Source organism: Malus sylvestris, chromosome 9, assembly GCF_916048215.2.
Source record: "Malus sylvestris chromosome 9, drMalSylv7.2, whole genome shotgun sequence".
NCBI lineage: Eukaryota > Viridiplantae > Streptophyta > Magnoliopsida > Rosales > Rosaceae > Malus > Malus sylvestris.
In genome coordinates this window covers 15664640-15688533 of record NC_062268.1, presented here as the reverse complement: position 1 = coordinate 15688533, position 23894 = coordinate 15664640, and the positions used below count along the sequence as shown (strand labels likewise).

Below are 23894 nucleotides of genomic sequence, written 5' to 3'. Positions count from 1 at the left end.
TCGCTGGTGTTTTCGTAAATATAATGATATTTGAATGAGGACTCGCAAAATTAATAAGGGTTAAATTAAGATATTTAAATGTGGACTACGCCCAAACGTGTGGAGCTGTGAAACTTTCATTACCCCATAACATGCTCTTGCTAACAAATGAAAGTTGTAAATCAACAATCTTATGCTCCAAAAAATTTTAAAAAAAAAATTACTTAAAGATCATCACTTGCACAGCTCCAAGGCTATCGAGGCATGGGTTTTCATCTTTTCGAATTTTTTTTAAATTTTTTTAAAATTTTTTTTTACCGGAAAACGTCGAAATCACAGGCTACAAGCATGGATAGAGTTGAACATTACACAAACCAATAATCAAAGTACTTTTTCTAATATACAACCAACCAAGAACAAAATGTCCTCAACGGCAACATAAAAAATCAATCATCATCCTCAAGGACGCTCCGACGCCTCGGAATAGTGACTTTGGTCTGCTTGTTTGTTTGGTTGTTGATCTGCTCCAACAACGAAATGAGCCTCTCCTCAGATACCTTCTCAACTATCTGGCCCATTTGAGCAGCTCTCAGTATAACATCTTCAACACCCCTTGCCTTCTCAGGTTTCACCAAAGCAATTCTAGCAATTCTTTCACGAGCTTCGCCTGACACAATCTGACTAAGCATCATCTGCCTCCGTTCTTCGGCCTCCCTCTTGGCATCTTCATTTGCCTTGTGCTGCTCTGGTTTTGTTGTTGCCCTCCAGACCCTCCTACACCATGTTGAGCCATAAGCTCCTGCATTCTTCTTTGTCTAATTGCTTCCAGTTCAGGATCAGCCATTGATTCGACTTCCGGATGAGCGATCGAGTCTCCGAAACAGGTTGCGTTTCATCTTTTCGAAAAATTACCTCCGTAAATAATGTGTTTGTGGAGGGAACACTGGACAACCAATTTTACAACTGCACTCTTGTTTGCAACACAATGGTGCTACAATCAATGGTTCAGCAGCATGAAAAACCAAAACGGGAAATTATATATTTATAATTTAAAAAAACACACTCGGACAACTATAAGTTTTATCTATCAGCATTTTAAAATTAAGTATTCAACATTTATAGTGACATCTTAAACAAAAAAGAAAGGTAGATCAGTGCTAGATGTGAGGCATTTGACTTTCCCAGAAGTCATCATCTAAAAGATACTAAAGTTCATAACATGAAGGTCAGGACAGTGCTAGATCAAATTCATACAGCGGGCGGGTGGAGATGCTTGCTTGTGCAGCAAATCATTGTGCATGGAAGCGGCATGGTGTGCTGCTTGGACAAGGCGGAGAATTGCTCAAACATGCCCAGCTTCTTATCAAGATGTTCCAACTTTAATGCTTTCTTAAGCCTAAGAACACCCAAATCTACCAGAATGAAAGGGACTCCTGAGTTTTATTCCATCTCCATTGCTTCTCTTACAAGTATTATGGGTTTTATTCTCATCGGTCCAACCTTGGGCCCGGCAAGATAAGCGAGTAAATCCGTTAATGTAGGCCTCGAGAGAGCCTTCTTGGGAGACATGAGAAAATGACATGTTGAAGTTCAATTGGTCGCCAGGCCCAAAACGTTGTAGGAGGCATTTCGGTAAATGTGGCCCATGACGCGTACCCGACGTGTAACTTACACCATTTGAATCACATAGACGCATCGCCGCTGAGATTGAGGCCAGCTACTGTGACACGGCTGTTGGTGTCGACGCAGTGGTAATCCAACTACTCATACGCCAGAGCTAACCAACTCTAAGGATCGTCGTCGGAAAATCGAATCATATATTTGGGCCCATTTGAAATGGATGGTGCACCAGTAAAAGTGGAGGGAAAACTATATAGGTGGAGGTTAGGAGCGGAAGGTGGTGGTGGATGTTGAAAACTGAGGTGACACTTGAAGATGGCATGTAAATGGCGGAAGGGAATAAGGTATTGGTGGAGATCTGGAGAGCTGAGAGCCCTAGGTAAGACAAGGTGGTACGGGTCAGGCACTAAGGCACAGAGAGATCAGGTTGGTGTGAGAAGAGTGACAGCGGAGTGGACGCCGATTCAATAAGAAGCTGAAGAGTACCTGTCAAAATCTGGAGAATATGATTCGTTGTGGACGACGGATGGAACGAACAAATCTTCTCCATCAAGGCTTTTTTTTTTAAGATTCCATTTAGCCCACCATTGAAGATGGGTTTTTGGTCAAAAGTGGGCTAGATTGAGTGGCTCAATCTAGTACCGTTTGTGCAATGATGTTAGTTTGCGTACTAGCATGCTTTAGTTTAAGTGACCCTAATTAGTGGTTTATCATGATTTCAGGTAACATCGGTCGATGCAATTGGCGCATTGAGAACTTGACAACAGCCTTATCCATGTTGCAACTCAACATGGATGATGTTAGAGAATAAATTCCATTTTGATGGGAGAAAGAACTTTGTATCAATTTATAAGTAAGTTTGATTACTCTTCATATTGTCAATTAGTTTTATGGTGGAATCTAAGGGCTTGTTTGATATCCTATTTGAATTTTTTTTATAATTTCTCAAAATATTTTTTAAGAATTTTTCTTGAAAATAATTTTCTTTAAGACTCAAAAATTTGTTTGCTATGTGATTTAAATTTTTTAAATCTTACAACTAAAACTAGACAAAAAGATTCATAAAAAAGGGGTCGAGAGAGAGAGAGGAGAGATGAGGAAAGAAAGTAAAAGATGATTGGAGGAAAGAGAAAGAAGTGAGAAGATCAGAGGAGATAGATAGGAAGAGGAGTGAGAGAAATAATCAAGAGAATGAAGAGAGCAGATTGGAGGAGAGACGAAAAATGTTAAAAAAAAAGAGAAGGGGGAGAGAGAAAGAAGAAAAGAGAGATAGATTTAGAATGAGAGGGGAGGAGGAAGAGAAAAGAAAGAAGTAAATTTAAGTTTAAAAACTCTAAAAACTCACTTTTTGTATTTTTAAATAATAGACTATATTTTTTAGTTAGTCTTGAGTTCAGTTTTTTAAAATAATCCTACCAAACAAGTTTTTAAGGCCTAAAACTTAAAAATTGTTTTTGAATTTAAAATTTTAGATTCAAGTAAAATACCAAACATGCTCTAAACTTTCTTCAGATAATGCAATTGGAAGTTTGTTAAAAAGTGGTTTAAAAGCTCTCCTCTCTTAAATAATGAAAGGAATGAAGGGGAAGCTTGGTGAAAGATTCCGAATAGAAAAACATGAATAAAGAGAACATGGAAAAATTCAATGAAGACGTGTGCACTTTCCACAAATTTTCTACAATGACAACACTTTGTCTTCACTAAATAAAAAATTAAAATAAAATAAAACCAACAAACTAATAAAAACAATAAACTATAAAGGTCAAAGTCAATAACAAAGTATTAGCTAATAATAAACTTGTTGCTGATCAAAAGAAATAAAAAAAACAATAAACTTGTTATCTATTTTGATATATTGCTGATATTTTCTAGTGGTTTTTTTTATTAGTGTGACTTTTTAAAGAGTATTTATTGGGTAGTTTTACTAACACTGCACAATCTTATGAATACACTCCACATTTTCATTTTCTTCCATGAACTTCCTCTTTTATTGGGTAGTTTTACTAACACCCCACATTTATTGGTTAGTTTTACTAACACCCCACATCTCAAACTAAATTGAGATGGACAAAAAAAAAAAAAAAAAAAGCACATCCAATCCCCATATTCAACATGTTGGCACCCAACCAACAAAGAAATTCTGGGCTCCCTCTCTCTCTCTATGTGATGGGGTGGGCAGGTTAGGGTGTTGGACGACAGACTTTCGCGCCAAAGACAGGTTGAATGGTGCTAACTGACAACTTTCGCAACGAATGTGATAGGGTTGAAGGGTTATCCAGTTGGATGAGTTGAGGTGATGTGTTGTTACCAACGATATGAGAGTTGCCGGTTGTGCCGATGTCGATGATGGAGGCATTCGGAGATAGGTTGATGTCTTATTGGGGCTTGTTTGCCATTAACTTCTTTATGGGTTGGGGGGTGTCTCCAAAAAAAAGAGGGACAAAGTTAGAATTTTTGAGGAATCTTTTGGATCTGGAGTGTTTTGATAAAAATATAGGGTGTCAATAAAACAACTCTATTTATTTTATAACTACAATGGACGAGATTAACTCCTCAGTAACAATCAAATAGTAGACCTAGTTAAAGTACAGAAGAGGTGGTTGAGTACTGAACATGACTAAAACCAACTTACCAAGAACTCCCCCCTCATCCTCATTTCATCTTCCTATTGAAGACTGGTTTTGGTATTCTCTAGTTTTTTCTCTCTGTCTTCCATGGTGTACAAGAAAATTAGAGAATTATTAAGTACCAATCATAAGTCTGGATTAAACTAATCATACGTAGTTACTAGCAAATCGTACGCATCCTCACACGTGTGCTTGAGAGAGGTATAGAATAAAAAAATTTCATTACATAATTTTTTATTTTTTTTAATAAGACTTGCTTTGTTTACATGGTTGTGAACTTGTGAGGGTGGTGTAAGAGACAACAAGATTCATGCTTCATGCAATGGCGAAGCCAGGATTTGCTGAAGGGAGGGGTGAAATTCAAAAAACTGCAAGGTTCAATCGAAGCGGTTGCTTTCACATTGGAGAGTGCAAAGTTTTGAGTCAATATTCATAACAGAAAACAATCTCTTCACCAAAGCGGTTGTAAATGGTAATATCAAAGCCATGTAAGAAGCTTAGATTGGTTAGGATTATATTCTAAAAAACGTTAAGCGCTAGTCAGGCAACGGACTGGGGCCTAGCAGCTAGGCGCCTAGGCGAGATTTAGGCCAAGAGCCTAGATGGATTTAAATAAATTTCTTTTATCGTAAAATAAGCATTAAACAATATTTACATTATTTTTTAAAAATTAATACAATATTTATAGATAATGTGAGAGTTTAGGATAAATACGATGGGGATCTTAAAAAGAGGGGGAAAAAATACATACAAGAATAATAAAAAAAAAGAAAAGAAAAAGAGAGAAATGGGTTAACAAACCACACAAAAAAAAGGTGGGTTAGAAGAGAAAAAAAAAAGGACAATACTAGTCAGTACTCGATTTACTCACTATAACATGTGGCCTAATAACATTATAACACCTGTCTATTTAATATTTTCCAAACCTTTTGCTATGTTCATAACCAAACACCTCCTACCATTACCCCTGCTATGGCAAATCTACAAACTCGAAGCCCTTCATCGATCCCATCGCAGCCTTCTCCTCCAACCTCGCTCTTCCGTCGAATCCACCCTCGTTCCCTTCACCCAACCTTCTCCCTCATCACCCTTCCTCTGAAAATCCGACGCCTTCATCTGCAAATCCTAACCGAACCAGCACCTAACCCTAGATTTCGACGAAAGCGGATGGGCAGAACTAGCGCTCATAGGCATGTTTTCCGACGAAGGGAGGGGCGGCCGCCACTCCTCACCCTCATGTAGCTTCACCACTGGCTCCATGTAATTATTAAATTGCCTATGATTTTTTTATTTTTGTTCAGTTTCAGTGAGAGGGTAAGAATGGTAACTTAATGAAGTTGTTTGTATCATATTTAGGGTATCCGTATTTAGACATCGTATAGATACTCGGGGGACTCAAATACAGTTATGTAATAAATGAAGGGACAAATATGTAATAACTGAGGAGCCCTTATTCTATAAAAGGACTCTTCACTCTCCTCATTAAAGGAGGTCAAGGTTTAGGCCGTGGGAAGAGAGAAAACATCTCAGAGAGAGCAAACACAGAAAATAGGCTAGAGAGCACACTGCCTCTAACCTTCTTGTATATTCACCATTCAGAGTGAAACAATATCAACATCAGTGTGGACGTAGCCCAAACATTGGGGTGAACCACGATACATCTTGTGTTCTTTACTTTCTTGCAGATTCACGGTCGGATTTATGTTGTTCCAAGACCCCTCTGGTTTTGTGCATCAACATTTGACGCCGTCTGTGAGAAACGACACAAAAAGTTATGTCGGTTCTCTTTCATTTTTCATCTCACCACCATGAAACCTCACCACAATATCCACCGTGAATCTGTAGAAACCCAAAAACCTCACTCTTTGAGCTTTTCCAGAAAAACATTCACTAAACTCCTAAACTCAACCACAGTTTCTTCTTTCTCTCTCATCTGAAAGTTTTTTCAAGATGAAAAAGAAAACACATGTTGGGTTCAAGTTTTTGGCCATTTTGCTTGCTAGGTTTTCATTGTTCTTGTTATGTGCCAACTCCTAACCGAGTTCAAGCAACGAAGCTGCAGTAATGCTGGCTCTGAAGAAAACCCTTAAACCATTTGAATCTCTCGGATGGTCAGACCCAGACCCCTGCACATGGACCCATATGGGCTGCTTAGACGACAAAAGGGTGACCAGGATCTAACTGGGTCACCTCAATATAGAAGGTACGCTTTCTCTAAGCCTCCACAACCCTTCTCCGGCCAGTTTCGGGCCCCCATGTCCAGGTTCCGACCCGGTCCATTCACAGTCCAAATGTCTCTCTAAAAGACTGGTCCATCACTCGCCGTGGTCGGCGTCACTGGCGTAGTCGGTCAGGAGTTCTTCTCCATCCTCCAAGACCGCGACTTTCCTTTCCGTTCAATAAAGATGCTCACCTCCAAGCTTTCCGTGGGTCAGAATTTGAACTTCCTCGGCCAAGACTACGTCGTTGAGGAGCTCACCTACGACAACTTTGACGGACATAAACAAGACTGATATCCCCAAGTTCAGGAGCTTTTTCGAGTCAGGTTTTCGATTGGATGAAAAATACTAAAAGACACCCAGCAAGGAATTAAGGATAGAGAGGAGCCGAAAATGTTCTCCGATTTCTCGTTCTAACCGGAAGAGACCCCTCCGGTTTTGTGCATCAACAGAAGTTGTGGTTGACAAATAATATTCTATTAATAAGTAACTAGCAGGCAGGGGTGCAACTCAAATGGGTTGGATGGGTTGGAAGGTCAACCCAATCCTAACCTAACTTTTACAATTCGGGCTCGTGTTCGAGTTAGGTTTCACTCGGGTTCATTTGGGCTCGTGTTTAATTGGGTTAGGATTTACTTGGGTTGGGTTCGGGTTGCCCAACTTTTTCAAGTTTAATCTTGTAACAATTTAGTTTCCAAGAATTCCTAAAAAAATTAAGCCAAGTAGCATCAAAGCTAACTAACTTTAATTTCATAAATCAATCTACTATGAAGCTTTAGGATTTAAAAACTACGAATATGGGCTGATTAATCAAAGCCTTTTATTCCCTAAAAGCTTAAGTAATTATAAAGGGTAATTTATTAAAAAAAATATTAGAAAAGGCGTTGGTTTTTGGACTTGGGTGTAGTATAAGCATTAATTGATATGGGTTACAATCTGGTTAGATTGAGTTTGGTTAGTCGAGTTGGGTTGGGTTGGGGATGGACGGGCAAATGATCAACCTAACTCATCCCAATCAATGAACGGGTTGAAATTGAGGTAGGTTCAAGTGGGTTATAACTATAAAAAAACCTACTTGTTCGGGTTTAAAGTTGGGTTGGATATAGCCGGGTTCGGATTGGTCCAACCCAAGTTGCACCCCTATTACAGGTGCCCACACACACTAGTGAGGGTGGTGTAAGAGACAAAAAAATTCATGCTCCATGTAATTATTTAATTGCCTATGATTTTTATTTTTGTTCAGTTTCAGTGAAAGGGTTAGAATGGTAACTTAATGAAGTTTTGGTTGACAAATAGTATTCTATTAATAAGTAACTAGCAGGTAAGGATGCAACTCGAATGGGTTGGACGGGTTGGAAGGTCAACCCAATCCTAACCTGACTTTTACAATTTGGGCTTAGGTTCAGGTTGAGTTTCATTCGGATTCATTTGGGCTCGCGTTTAATTGGGTTAGGGTTGGATTTGGGTTGCCCAACTTTTTCAAGTTTAATCTTGAAACAACTTAGTTTCCAAGAATTTCTAAAAAAATTAAGCCAAGTAGTATCAAAGCTAATTAACTTTAATTTCATAAATCAATTTACTATAAAGCTTTAGGATTTAGAGACTACGAATATGGGTTGACTAATCAAAGCCTTTTATTCCCTAAAAGCTTAAGTAATTATAAAGGGTAATTTATTAAAAAAAATATATTAGAAAGGGTGTTGGTTTTTGGACTTGGCTCACTTGGGTGTAGTATAAGCATTAATTGATATGGGTTACAATCTGGTTAGATTGAGTTTGGTTAGTCAGGTTGGGTTGGGTTAGGGATGGACGAGCAAATGATCAACCCAACTTAACCCAATCAATAAATGGGTTGAAATTGAGTTGAGTTCAGGCGGGTTATAACTATAAAAAAAAAACCCACTTGTTCGGGTTTAAAGTTGGGTTGGACATGACCGGGTTATGATTGGCCAAACCCAAGTTGCACCCTACTATCAGGTGCCCACACACTATGAGGCCAGGGATTCGAATTCACCACTACAAAACCAATTCCATGTTTATAAAGTTATGCCATATTCAACTACCAACCTGTTTCCTGAGTTTGTTTTACATATATATGATCAGCCATATGATTTGTGCTTTTGATCAAATTCTCATAATCTACAACCTAATTGGGATGTTCAACTTCGGTTCCTAATTAAGAGTATTTAGCATGCAAGAAAAAATTAAAGAACCAAAGAAAATACATGGCTGGATGTTTGCATAGCATTCTCTACCAAGATTAAGCATGATGTTTACTATAATCTTGATTAAATGATCTGTAGTTAACCCTAATGGTGATCAAACATTAAAATCAACAAACAAATTTAATAATATATTCAATGAACGAAACAAGAAGCAAATTGATGAACTGAATACTTTAACTTAAAAACATGGATTAATTTTGCAAGGCTACATCAAAATCCCTAGCTATGAACTTAGTTACACATCATGTTCACAGAAATTAAAACTAAAATGCACAACATGAGTGAAAATAAATTCAAGAGAAGAAACCCTTGAAGCAATTTTGATGTAGAACTTCTCCAAGAACAACCTTCTACGATGAGTCTTCAGTAGTGGTGAAAGTGTATGGAACGACTAGGGTTTTTTTTAAAGTGAATGAAAAGAGAGGAAAAATAGATTATCAGAATTGTGTAATTCGTCCAGAATAAAAAAGGCATGTAAAAGTGGCTAAAAGACAAGTTTTTATGGGGTAAAAGAGGTTGCAAGATATTCCAAAGTGATCCCAGCAACTTAGCCTTTATTTTGCATGTTTTTACCTTATTTGGCACCTCCAAATCAAGCTAGATATCCCAATTCCTTTCCCATTATGTTCCTGGTCTTTAACAAGCCAGATTCATCTTGGATTCTTTATTTGGACTTCAAAACAAGTAAAAACTTTATTTAGGCTCCAAAATAGGCCACTAAACTTCTCTCCCCGTTTAAATAAGGCTCAGCTCCAAAAATGATATGTTTTCACTTCTTTTCCCTTTAAATTGATCCTAAAGTACATGTAATTGCACACTAACACAAAATAAGGTAAAATGCAACCAATTTAACTCAAAAACATCATAAAGAGACTAGAAATGGATGATATAAATGTATGAAATATATGAGTTATCATTCTTTCTTATATGGACTTGTTTTCCTTGAGGATGAAGGATTTCTTCACTCCTTTATTACTATAAATAAAGACATTACGTAGGGGGAATAATATATATTCCTCTACACATCCCTACAAATACATATCTCTCTACAATCTCTATCCTTGCTGCCGGCCCCCTTCCCTATCAGTTAAATATAGGCCACAACATAATGGACGTTATTTTTTTATTTATTTTTTTGGATTTTAAAAACAAAGACCATATGACATTTTTATTGGGCCAAATAAGAAAGTGAGTACATAAAATATTCACTAGTAAATACCAAAGTATTATTATTTTTGAATCAGTTGTCACAAATAATCATAAATGTGTAGAAAGAAAAAAGAAAAAAGTGGAAATCACACCTCTTAATGATACGCCTAAAAATATGGTTAAGAAAATAAAGATGATTAAATAAAGACTTGTTTTGTTTTAAGGAGCTTTTCGTATCAAGTGTTTATTAAAAACGTTTACTAATTTAATTTAAGATTTAAACAAAAAGCTTATTCTATCGGAAGAAAGAAAAGAAAGACTTTTCAGTCGTTGGGTTACGTGGTCTGTCCGTCTGAGTGCAAATAATTAAAGCCATTCATGATCTTATGCCCCACCACAAACAAGCTACTAGAAGCTTGGACTATTATTTTGTTTTCTTTACAAGAAATGTTAAAAAGATTTCATTAAAAATGAATTTTTTTATAAATTTTCAGTTACTTTATATTTTTGATATAATTTTTAAATAAATATTATAAAATATTATATCAAAAACATGTGGTAGCAGATAATTCAAGAAAAGAGTTACTTTAAAAAAAATGTTTTTAATATTTCTCTTTTCTTTACAGTAATATATTGCTTGGGAACGCAAGTATTTGAGGGTCTTTTTTTTTTTTCTAACGTGAAAATTTTAATATTATAGTGATTGTTCTCTTGAAAATGTAAATTTGAAACAATAATCTTAGACCTCGTCACTATAAACAATTTGTTTCAAATTGAATGTTCACATTTTAGTAGGAAGTCACCGTCATGTGCTCGAGGAGTCTCACGCAGCAGATGAATAGGAAATCTAACAAACCACCCCACCACTATGATCTACTTTACAAATAAGTTGAAGTTCATCATTGACTTGGAATCTATCATATAATAAAGACAACTTAGAAGTTTTATTGAATAATAAAAAGATTACAAATTAAAGGTCAAGATGACCTATTTATAATGTAAAATAGCCATAAAACCCCTATAAGTCGTAATAGTAAAGGAAATAAACAACTAAAAAAATAACAAAATTGTACTTAAATAATAAAATCGAATTAAACATGGTAAACAACATAGTTTGCTCAAATTCTGACTGCAAAGCAAAAGTCTTGTAGTTCTCTCATTTTCTTCGAATTCATATATTATGGGTCTGAAATAGATATGTCCAACCAAAGTTATGTTAATCTGAATAACACGAAAAGTCCAAAACATCTAAGTTTGGAATATGATAGAAACAAATAGCCTACTAGCACAAGAATGATCAATTCTCCAATCACTTTCCTTGATTGCTCGCCACTTCTTTTAATTTTATTGCATGGCCTAATTTTTGTCCTACATCAAATTCGTATCAAAGGGAGCTTTGCTTCACTACTAAATTTTAATCAGACTTTAACAGTAGGAATACCTTCTTTTGAAAAGCACTAAACTCGTCACAGCCAAATCCACTCAATGGAAGCAGAAGAGTAATGGCCGCTTCATCACTAGTAAGTAGGAATTGTTCTGTTTGATAAGGTGGTTGGGATAAGTTATGACCAATTAAAACAGATTTAGATTCAGTCAATTGTATGTTGTATCAAAATATGAAATGGACAAGATTAAACATGATGAGTTGTGAATTCAAATTAGAGTGAGTTATCAATCCTAAGGCTCAATACTATAAATTCCACCAAATGAGCCGGTGGAGCTAATCTTTTGAGCAGCTTGGTGGACCTACAAACTTTAGATTTGAAGCGTACTAGTGTTCAAGCACTTCCTGGTTGAATATGGAAATCAAAGCAACTTCGGCATCTCTACTTGAACCAGAATTGCCAATTGCCTAAACCAACTGGCATTTCCTTGACGAATCTGCAGATACTATCAGATGTGTTTGTGGATAAGGGTAAGTCCCTCGAAGGATGGGCTTTCCAAGTTGAACAACCTTCGGAAATTGAGATTGTCATTCCAGCTCGAAGAGAAAGAAAAAAGGTATTGGTAACATCGATTCTGCAGCTGACCAGCTTACAATCTTTAAAGTTGAGATCAATTGATGATCAGAACGGGTACCTCTGATTATCATATTAGAAGGTATCTGAGCCCTTTCAAAGCTAACCAGTCTCCATTTGTTTTGAAAACTTGCAGGAGAATCCATCATCAATGAACTCCCACAAAGCCTCACCCATCTAAACTTATCAGCCTCTGGAATTGGAGCCAATCAATGCAAAAGTTAGGGAAGCTTCAGAAACTCAAATCGCTGTCTTTGTGCTCCGGTTCTTACCAAGAAGAAAGCATGGATTTCCTGACAAAGGGATTTCCGGTGCTTCTTTTGAAGCTTTCAGAGCTAGATAACCTGAAGAAATTGGATGTGCCTGAAATATCAAGTTAACTAATTTTTCCTGCAAAATATACAGCCTCTGGAATTGGCCTTGATCCCATTTGTTAGGTATGCCTTTTTTCTCTCTTCAGTATTTCGCCTTTGATTTTGTTTGTTATCCTTTGAGAAAATTGTGTTGGGAGTTGTAAGATGTAGTGTTTGTAATGCTTTCGTGTGATTCTACATTTCGACTCTTTCCGTGTATGAACTGTTTTGTTTCATGAGGTCACAAGAAACTCCAAATGATCTGATGCCTAAAGCAGAGAAGCTCCCTCCACTCTGAATTGCTTCCTTTTAACATAAATCTTACTCCGAATCCTGAATATCACGCTCCAACACCCCTCTCAAGTTGAACTGTTGAAGTACCAATGTCGTAAAAGTTGACCCATAAAAGTTTAAATTTAAGCTTGTGTAGTTGAGTTAAAGAAAATGTATTATGTTTCTTCAAATAAGAGGGGAACCAAAAGAGTTTGAATGAACATTGAAAAAAAAAGGACCGATAGCTGCTACGAAAATTTCCAAGCTCTTTCGTTAATGTAACATGTGATTTTATTTTCTGGAAAACGTTAATTTAAAAATCTTAAATTATCATTTATCTAAGCACACGTCCCTTCTTTGCTTAAACAAATTTAATCGAGTCAACTTGGCAAGGCGTTCAGAATATGTGAATGCAAACTAATCTAGTTAACTTAAATTTTGACCTAACCCTTGAGGCTCTTATAGTTTCAACACTAGAAAGTATTTAAACTCAATCAACAGGTCATACTTCACAAAATGTACGTGGATCATTGTAAGAAAACACTTTTATATGCTAGATTTATATAGATATTCTCAGTTTAAAAATGAAAATAAGGAAATTAATATTGATTTAAAACAAAGAAGACTGTAATATTTTAATTTTATTTTCTCTATCCAAGTAAACCGAAGCAATAAACAAACGAAAGAAAAGAAGGAAAAAAAAGTAAACATACTAAAATTTGAGTAAAAATGCAACTTCAGAGGTGTGACTGACAATTTACAATTGTAGCAGATGTCAAGTTAAATCCAGACCATTGAAAACCCTTTTTCTTGAATTACGGTAGACTAGTTCAATAGAGCTTAATACCAATTAGTCAAAGCCACTAATTTTCATCCATCAAGCTTCAATCCGCACCTCACTGTTACAGGAGCAACAATTTTGGTGATCCACATTTCCCACTGCAAATTGAAAATAGCCAGTGCCATCTCCATCACGACGAAGCTTTGAGAATGGAAGAAAGGGCCTCTTAATCTCACCTGTGAGCAATTTGATCTGGTTAGAGTTGCAGGCTTGCGGCTACATTTTGGCAACTTGAAAGGAGGAGAGCATCGGCCGAGGAAGAGGAGAGAAACCCATGGACATTGTAGTAATCACCTCTTGCGTGCTGCTTGTCTTTTACCTTCTATGCAGTGTCGTAATGGCAGTTGCTTATACATACTCAAACGCAAAGTACAAGTGGATTGAAAGAGAATCCAGGTTCTTGGGTGCTCTTCTGAAAGATTATGATGAAGTTTTGAGTTCAGAGGATCAAATAACACAGAAAGCCAGTCAGTTTTTGAATCCGGATCAACTCATCCAGGCGGGAATCACTCTGCGACTCAATGAAAGGGAGAAAAGCTGGATAACCAATGCACGAAATGTGGTTTCTGAGGCAACGCGGTGCCTTCAAATCTTCGAAGACCTGAGAAAGAGAAGCAACTCTTCCGAGTGGTTTGTTTTTCTGTTAATAACTGATCATCTGCTACCCATGATTGATGTTGCCCGCGGGATGAAGTGGATCGAGGAGAGGATCAACAATAACCTTGGGATGATGGCGAGTAACAAGGGAAAGAAGGAAACTGTATGTGCAAGAGATATATATGCAGCACTGGAGCAGTCAAGGTTCAAGGTTAGAAGCCTGCTGGCCAGATCTATTGTTGATAAGATTGATGAATATCAATCTCTCGAGTCAGAACCGATGAGTGTTAGCTCACGAGCTACTGAATTGGTTTCCTCTCTAAATATGCTGATCGCTTTAAACACAGAATTGATGAATGGCATGGTAGAGAAAATGATACCCATCATGATGCATGTAGAGCTGCTTCCATCTTTCATGGAAGATTTACAATTGCTAAAGCTGGAAAGTGAAATGGAAAAGTCATGGTTGGTGGAAGCAAGCAAGATGGTGGAGGAAGCAATAAACGACATTGCCACCATCACAAGAACATCAAATCGGCAGAGACGGTGGCTAGATGTCAACCGTAATTGGAGGGCTAGGTGGAAGCTTGAGGGGGGAATCATGTCCATTGTCACCAGGATCTCTGGCCTCCTGGAAACAAAGGAAAGATATGGTTTTAAGTTTGTCACACGACGCTCATCAAGATTTGCCCGCAAATCTCCTCAACAGCAAACCCAAGAGTATCAGATTACAGATAAGTATTTGTCGGCAGCTGTAAACAACATTCGTAACAACCTCATTGACCTGCCAAAAAAAAGCAAAAAGTTATCATCACATGTCAGCGCCATGAGCAAGGAGTTGGAGTACGTGCATAAACTTTTCAAAGATACCAAAGCCACTGAAGATCATGCCATTGCATTTAGAAGTGCTTACTTGGAGACATTGAAGAGAATGACTCGCGAGGCAGAAGAGTGCTCGAACACCCACATCCAAGACTCAGAGTCGGAACTTAAAACCATCTCGGAAGTTAGAGGAATCACGCATGCAGTAAATCTTCTTCAAAGATGCATAAAAGTATATTCAATTGAGGTAAGGGAAGATTCATGTTCAGTAGTTGGTCTGGAAGAAAATGTATATGAACTGGTCTCGCACCTGACTGCTCCCAGAAAAGAGCGCTCGGTCATTTCCATTGTGGGGATGAAGGGCATTGGCAAGACAACTCTGGCGAAGGAAGTCTATAACCACCGTACCATAAAAAAAGCCTTTAAAATCCGATGTTGGGTCTCTGTCCCTGAAGTGTATACTAACAACTATGCACTTTTGGAAACTGTTGGAAACCAGGTCCTTAATACACAAGAGGAGGACACAGAAGACACCTGGATCGAGAAAATGAGCAATTTGTTGAAGCAGGAGAGATACCTTGTAGTTTTGGACAATGTCTCGTCAAAAGGAATCTGGGAAGCTCTTAAAGTAGCATTTCCAGAAATGAGAAACAGGAGCAGGATTGTCCTCACCACATGCAAGAAGGAAATCACTTCACATGCTGACCAAAATAGCACTTATCACCACCACCTTCGGTTACGAACCAAACATGAGAGCTGGGATCTTTTCACCCAGATAGTGCATCATTGTCCTGATAAACTGAAGAACGAAGCAAAGGAAGTTTTAGGGGCAGGTGGAGGCTTACCACTTGCTGTAATACGTGTTGGGTATCTACTATCGTGGAAGGGAGTATTGACACCTGAGGAATATTTGAAGGAGCTTGAACATTTCACTCAAGGACAGAACCAAACACCATGGTTAGATACCCTCCAAGTGAATAGTGCAGATTTGCAACTCCACCCTAAATGTTTGTCTTACTTCCAACTTTTCCCAAAGGACTTTGAAATTCCTGCTAGAAGAATTGTTGCTTCGTGGTCTGCACAAGGATTGGCACAAGGAAGAACAGATGGGAAAGAATTACTTCCAGAAGATATTGCATACAAGTATCTAGCAAAGCTGATTGGTTGTAATGTGATTCAAGTGGTTCAGAGAAAGCCAAATGGGAAGGTCAAGACATGTCGATTGCCTAGTGTTGTGCGCCATGTTCTGTTGCAAGATGACGAAGGCTACAGAAGCCAAATGGGCTCCCAAACTTCTACTGCAAGTAACGTGGATGGGAACCAAAACCTTCATGATCGTGATGATGGAAATAACTACAACACCAGTTCCCGTCAAATTGATTGTCTCAACTCAAATTGGCAAAATGTTTTGCTGAAGAAAAGCTGTCCCCAGTCGATTCTATTCTTCGATACTAGAGAAAAAATTAAACCGGGAGAGGAAGTAGGTGAAATTATCAGCAGGGGAATTGCTAGTGGTCTCTTCGGACAACTGCAGGCTCTTGACCTTGAACGTGTGTTCAGACCAAAATTGCCGGAGACAATTGGAAAATTGAAGCAGCTGGCATATCTGAGCTTAAGGCGAACTTGCCTATTGACAATCCCTGAATCTATCGGGGACTTGGTGAACCTCATAACTCTTGATTTGAAGCATACTCAAGTTCGAACACTCCCTAGTTCGATATGGAAACTGAAGAAAATTCGGCATCTCTACCTGAACGAGATTTGTCAAATTCCTCGACCAAATTCCATCTCCATGAAAAATCTGCAGATACTATCAGGTGTGTTTGTGGATAAGGGCCATCCTCTCAAGGATCGACTGGACAAGTTGACCAAACTTCGAAAATTGGCTTTGGCATTCCAGCTCGGGCTGGAAGAGCAAACGGTAGTGGCAAAATGGATTGAGAAGCTGATCGATCTAGAATCTTTGAGGTTGAGATCAATCGATGAGAAGAGGGAACCTCAGAGTCTGATATTAGAGAGTATCTCTCACCTCCACAAACTGTCCAGCCTACATTTGTTTGGAAGGCTAGAAAATCAGGTTATCATCTATCAACTCCCCCAAAGCCTCACCCATCTTACCTTATCAGGCTCTGGAATTAAAAATGATCCAATGGCAATGTTAGGGGAGCTTCGGAGGCTTAGATCACTTTCTTTCTACTATGGTTCTTATCTAGGAACAGACATGGTTTGCTACAGAGATGGATTTCCGTTTCTTCTACTTCTGAAGCTTTGGAATTTAGAGAACCTGAGGATTTTGGTCCTACAAAAAGGAGCAATGCCAAATCTTAGGAAGTTGGACATCAGATCATGCCAGAACTTGACGATAACTGATTGACGCTGCGATGTCCATCTATAAACTTTTATGGTTTGTGTGTGCTTCTTAGTTCTTGCTTGGTTTTTATATGTCCAATTCGTTCTGCGAAAGATGAGAATAAAATCACTGGTGGAGTGATGTGTTGCTTCTTAGTTCTTGCTTTGTTTGAATGTAAAGAAGTTGTGACCCTTTGGTGGAATTATACTTAGGTATATTAACAACCATATTAGGATCTCTTGATCATTCAATCTTCACATTGCATTTGAGTTATAATTATTTAGAATATCACTCTGTCATACTAAAAAATCACTGCGTAGATCAAACTATGTGATCGGGTTTACTTTCATGATAATAACTTCAAGTTTCAATTTGTTTTTTTTTTTTTTCATATTAAATGGTTTGTAATTAAGTGCTTAAAAAGCAATTGCCTTGCACTAGAGGTCGTATATTTGATTTCCCCTCTCGTAATACCACTTGTACTAAAAAGTGTGTGTGTGTTCCTTCACTAAAGAGGATGTCCAAGGACGGAGCCGCCACCGGCTCAATGGGTTCATGTGCCTCCTTGGACGGAATTCCTAATGAACAGCTCTTATTATGACGTTTGTATACATTAATCACAATTACACGTATAAGAAGGTACGCCCATGGGGTAGACGCAAGTATTATCCTCAAGGAAAACCTCAAAGGAAATCTTTTTCTTTTAACCTGCAAGTCAAAAGTCTAAACTTATAACCTGTAAGTCAACAGTGTAAACTCATAACCTGCAAGTCAATCTTTAATTTTATATATTGAAAAAGCAGACTTGTTATTTTGTGTTTTGCCTCTCTTTTAATTTCATGTGTTTTTAAGTTAGCAGTTTAATTTATACCGTTTCACAGAAGACAACGATGCAGATTTTCCCAGAAAGTCTGAGTAAATTATGGATCTTGTGGGAAATCCGTGTGATGGTGGCATTGAGCCTAATCTTACAGAGCATTCTCATCGTTTTCGGCAACAGGAGAAAGCACTCAAACAGCAGCTGGCTCCGATTGCTGTGGCTTGTCTACTTGTCTGCAGATTGGGTTGCAACAGTCTCACTCAGCATCCTCTCCAGCAATTCATCAACCAACAACGATGAGATTGATTACCAAGATCGCATCATCACAGCATTTTGGGCTCCGTTCCTTCTCCTTCACCTTGGTGGCCCGGACACCATTACTGCCTATGCTTTGGAAGACAATGAGTTGTGGTTAAGGCACCTGCTCTTGCTACTTGTCCAGGTCTCTCTGGCTGTCTATGTCTTTCTTAAAACCTGGAACGCTCGGCCGCTTGACTTTCTAGCCATTCCAATGTTTATTGCTGGGATGATCAAGTTTGCAGAGAGGACTTGGGCTTTGAGGTCTGCAAGCAGTAAGCAGTTTAGAGCTTCTATGTTCCGCCATCCTGATCCAGGGCCTGACTATGCCAGATACATGGACGAATTGCGCATAAAAAAGCGTGAAGGCTTCGAGGTTGACATAGAGAGAGTGCGTGAAGCTCCCACGATAGGTGATATCTCCTTTACAGCTCCAAGCATCTTTCCGAATACAGCCAATTTGCAGCACGCGAACTTCTTCTTCCATTTTTTCAAGAGGCTCTTTGCGGATCTCATCCTCAGCATCCATGACATTTTGGAAAGCCAATCCTTCTTCCAGAACAGATTCTACCATGAAGCTTTCAAAGTGGTTGAGATTGAGCTCGGGTTTATATACGATTTATTTTACACAAAGGCTGTCCTTTATACTTTCAACGGGGCCATTCTTCGTTTAATCAGCTCTGTTTCCGTCATCTCTGTCTCTGCTACCTTCTTGATCATCGTCGAGAAGCAAGATTATTCTGCTGCGAACGTAATGATCACTTATATGTTGCTGGCTGGTGCTATCATCCTTGATTTTTATGCTGTCATTTTATTTCTACGCTCGGATTGGGCAATGCTATGGCTTTGTAAGCACAAGAAAACAGCAGATTTATTGTATCCAGTGATTTCGCATATGCGGTTTGGTGAAAACAAAAGCTGGTCTAATGAAATTAGGCAATACAACTTAATTTCGTTCTGCTGCGAAGATAAGCCAGGAAAGTACAGGTTTCTTCGAAAGGTCATGGCGATATGCAGAAACTCAACGAAATCTGTCGAAGTTTCGGGACAGTTGAAAGAACTGATATTTCTGCAGCTCTTAAAGAAATCAAGGTGTGCCACAAAGTATGAGGATTACAAGGAATTATGTGCTCGTCGGGTTGAGTGGGTTCTTCAAAATGAGAACTGTATTGATAAACTTGTGATAGGATTTTTACTGCTCATGTGAATGCGATAAAAAACCTCCTATTTTACTTGCAAGAATTACAAGGATATTGTAGTATAAATGGATCTCGCAAGGTCATTCTCCACAGGGATTATTAATTAAACCGAAACAAATCAGATTTCAATTAATTATTGTAAAGTAGAAATTTAAGTGAGTGATTTTATAACCTAATTAAAATAAAAACGAATTTAATGAATTAAAATAAACAAACTGCAATATTAGGATTAGAGAGAAGAAAACAGTTTTGAGAAAATCAAATTAAGAAAGCACTAGGGTTCCACCATCACCTAGCAATCCTATGAATTTTTACCAATTACTTATGATCTACACATGCCACTTTGAAGGTTAGATTTTCCTAATTCATATTCTACTTGGAACCTCCAACATAGAACGTATATCTAACATGTAACCCGTCCGGACGTTCGGATCAAATCTAAACATGAAAGACTCATTATGCTTTATGAAAATCCTTTGAAAAACCATGCAATCCTTAAGACGTGATATTCATCTTAAGAGAAATTACAATTATTAATCACAAGAAGCCAGCGTCAATTTCAGGGAACCTTCCGACCAAAATTGCATCAAATTACTTTTCTAAAGATCCTAATGGTGATCAGGCATTAAGACAATTAGATAGTTTTTATCCCGGTGATTAACAATTCAAAATATGCATGCAATCAATCATAAGCAATTAAATAAAAATCACATATTCATGCTAAGGCTCAATGCTTCGCCCTAGCAAAAGAAATTAGTTCCGCATATTCATAATTGAAATCATAGAAAAAATATCCAAGAAAAGGATTGAAAGCACCTTCAAGTAGAAAATCTTCAAAATCCTAACCCTTCTCTCTGTCTCCAATCTTGCATAAAATAAAGCGTAGTCTAAAATTGTAGACGGCTAAGCAATATATCTGCTAAGCCCCCACACAAACCCTAGCAAACTAAAATTAATAAAAACCCTAAATAAAAATAGTAAAATTCGTCTAAAATCTGAACAGCCACGTTTTGGCCCAAAAGCTGCTCCAAAACTGGCCCAATATAGCTGGATTTGATGTTTGGAATATTCTGAACACTTTTCCAGAAGGCCACGAACCCATCCGAGGTCATCTTGGGCTCCAAAAACGTCATTTAAGCCCAAAAACGTCACTTTTCAGCACTGCGCACTGCTTCTTTATTTCATCGCCAGAAAATAACTGCTTGGTGGAAAAATCCCAAATTTTGATACGATCAAGCTAATTGACTCACGAACGTCCTTCAATTGGAATTACTCCAAAATTCGTCCATTTGGTCCTGTTTTGCTCCAGAGGAAGTCGAAAGTCCTATATTGAAAATACAATTCAAAGTATCAAAATTCTTCCAATATATTAACCAAAATATACTAAGATTAGGGTAAAATATATAATATAAAATCTACTCATCAAATACCCCCAAACTTAGCTTTTTGCTTGTCCTCAAGCAAAACAAGACTCAAACAAAAATAAAAACTTAACAAACTAACTAGCTAAAATTAACTGACAAAAATTTTCACCTTCAAAGTTGCAATCCATAGCAAATTTTAAAAACTAGAACATATTTTCAAAAGTTCCAACCAATCCCACCACAGAGTCTAAGCCATTTAGAATCAATTAGAAAAGAATTCACAAACTTCCTTTGGTGTAAAGTGAACCAACATAATTAAGGAGACTCGACTAAAACCCTTACCTCTCGTCCTTATTTATTTCACACATAGTAACTTTAAATATAACTCTCTTTCTTTTTCTTTTTTTTTTTCTTTTTCACTTTTTTTTTTTTTTCATATATAACATTTTTTTTTTTTTTCCAGTAACAGTAGTGGTCGTGCAATGTCGGTTTACTTAAGCTTTCGATCCAACCCATGTAGCGAGCTTTAGGTCAATGACTCCCAAACCACTAGGGCTTTAGGACACTAGGTGTAGAACACCCCTAAGGACTTATTAACCCGAGCTGAAAAGGCTACGAAACCAACTAACCACCCTGCCTCATGCCAAAACTCTACCGTTTGACGCGAGAATCACTGCTGATTAGGCAGGACTGGCCCGGTTACTAGGCAGAACCTCGGGTGAGACAATTATTACTTTATTTATTTATTTAATTTTTTTTTCACACTAATAACTGACTTTACTTAAAATAAAAAAAAAAAAATAAAAAAAAAAACTTAGACTAAAAGCAAGTATTTCAATCTCACTCCCCACAAACCATGTTGGTGTGATGTGCAAAGTTCAAAGTATAATTCATGAATTAGTGTCTAAGCAACGATAAATAGAAAAGACTCTAATGTGGGATTAACTTTCACCATGTCCATTTGTTCCAATGTTTAAAATAATCTATGGATATTAACTTAACAAGAATGAAAACTTTTAACCGACACAAAAATTTAAAACCTAAAATGTTATTTTCCCACCCCCAAACTTATTTCACACTTTGTCCTCAAGGTGTGGAAACAAACAGAAAACGAGACAATAAAATAAAATAAAATAAAAGGAATAAAGAAATAAATAAAAAAACACAACACAAAAACTGTGACACGAAGAAAATAAATAAATTAATAATAGACAAGACTATAAAAAGAAAATAAAATGAGAAAATATATAAATAGATAAAGATATATATATATATATAATGACATAAAATAAAAAGAAATGCAAGAAACTATAAAATAACATGTAAAGAAAGGAAAGAATAAAACCTGGCGTTGAAAATGAAAGACTGGATAAAGGGGTGGCCAAATAAGAGCCACGTTTTGCCTTTGCATGGAGAACCTACCAACACGCCAGAATGGGGTGTGCAGCATCAGGCTGCCTTGAATTTGAAACCAGCAGGGTATCACGTGGTCCATCATGGCCTGACAAGGCCTCGAACACCATACTCAAACATTGGATTCCTGGGAAATGAAAGGGTTCCGCGTGCAATTTGAAATTTTTTTTTTTTTTTTTTTTTTTTTTTTTTTTGACAGACCTTGAGCACCGCGCCCTCCTACTCTCTGCGTTTGATGAAACCAAGAGCCAAACGGCTCTTTATTTGCCTAGTTCAAAACCACGTTCTCGGACAGACAAGAGAAATGCCAGAATTGGACACGTGTCGCGCATCCGTGCGACCACTTCTTAGGATTCCAACTAAAAGGTTAAGATCAACCCACTTGCCCATATCTCTCTCTTCCTCGCAGATCTGAAAATGCTTTCTCTCCATTTCACAGCAAGTCCTTCTATTATTATTTTTTTAGTTCTCTCGGACCCCATTTCTCTGCTCCCTCTTCTTCATAGCGTCTCAGAAACGCAAAATCCTTTTGTCTTTTAGAAAATCAGCCACCTCCTCTCTCGGATCTCTTCCCTCGCAGCCCTTTCATGACTCAAATCTTCTCTCTCGGCAACTGAACCACGTACCTCCCAGCAGTGTTAACTAGCCCATCCGTGGTAGAAATCGGAACAACTGATAGCCAAAGGTAAAATCATCCTCCAATCTTTTGTTTTCATGTCTCAGATTTATTTGTTTTAGAGAAATAGAACTAAATCTAACACATGCATGTCGTTTTAGCTGTGGGAGGACCCCCCACATTTCGAATCCGAGACAACAACACCCTGAATCGCCGTCTCAACTCCACAAAATCATGTCTCCCAAGCCTCAAGACATCAGAAATTTGAGTACCATTTTGCACATGCCACGGTAATCACTCTTACAGGGATTTTATTTTTCTTTCTGTAGTAGGTGTCCGAGATGTACAAAGAGACGGAAGAGACAAAGTCAAAAAGCTTCCAAACTCACGGATCTGCAACTTGTGAGGTAGAAACCATGACCCTTTTGATTTATTGATCAAGATCTGATACCGGAATAATAACCACTACTGTGTGACTGAAAAAATTTCCCTCAACTCCAGCGTACAACCGAGAGCCAACAACCTTAAGCTGCCGGTCTAATAGTCCCAGAAAGCAAAATCAACAGCAACTGTCGCGGCCTCTGTATGTCATATAGGTACAGATCTCGTTCGTCTGCTTTTGCTAAGCTCAACATTTTCAAGTTCAACAACAGTTCATTTTGAATGCCATATGTAACCTGTATGTACTCATATTGTTGGTCTTTATGTAGGGGTATACGGATCCATGATAGAGCCAAGGAAACTGAAGGGTAGACAAATATCAGCTTAAATAAACAAACGGCACAAGCTTCCAAGAGCCCAGATCGGTGAATCTGGGAGGTAAAATTTCGTATCCTTGCAAGTGGAATTGTTGTAGATCTGGTAATAATAGCTGTACTCAGTTCTGTGGTGTATGGATCTGTGATTTAATTGCGCTTCCTCCATGCATCGCAAAACTGAGCTGCAGAAATTAACTGCTCTAAATTTTGTTTATGTGCTGGATCTGCAACAATCACCCCCAAACTTGCATCTGTGAATGACTTTTTATGTTGACTGCTTTCAATTTCCAGCATAGTGTAGATGTGGTTGATGTGAACGATAGACTTGCTGCTGGGTGCAGGATTCCAGCCTAG

The 23894-nt window shown here is 37.8% G+C and overlaps 2 protein-coding genes and 1 pseudogene across 2 annotated transcripts; 2 read left to right on the top strand and 1 right to left on the bottom strand.

The window, feature by feature from the left end:
* Positions 1 to 357: 357 nt before the first annotated feature.
* Positions 358 to 890, bottom strand: LOC126633693 (uncharacterized; annotated as a pseudogene).
* Positions 891 to 13641: 12751 nt separating this feature from the next.
* On the top strand, positions 13642 to 17097 carry LOC126633833 (probable disease resistance RPP8-like protein 2). The gene has a single exon (XM_050304383.1). The coding sequence runs from the start codon at positions 13642 to 13644 to the stop codon at positions 17095 to 17097; it is 3456 nt and encodes a 1151-aa protein (XP_050160340.1).
* Positions 17098 to 17963: 866 nt separating this feature from the next.
* On the top strand, positions 17964 to 23894 carry LOC126633832 (uncharacterized). The gene is made up of 2 exons (XM_050304382.1): positions 17964 to 19370; positions 23832 to 23894. Exons 1-2 carry the CDS (start codon positions 17964 to 17966, stop codon positions 23892 to 23894), a joined length of 1470 nt encoding a protein of 489 aa, XP_050160339.1.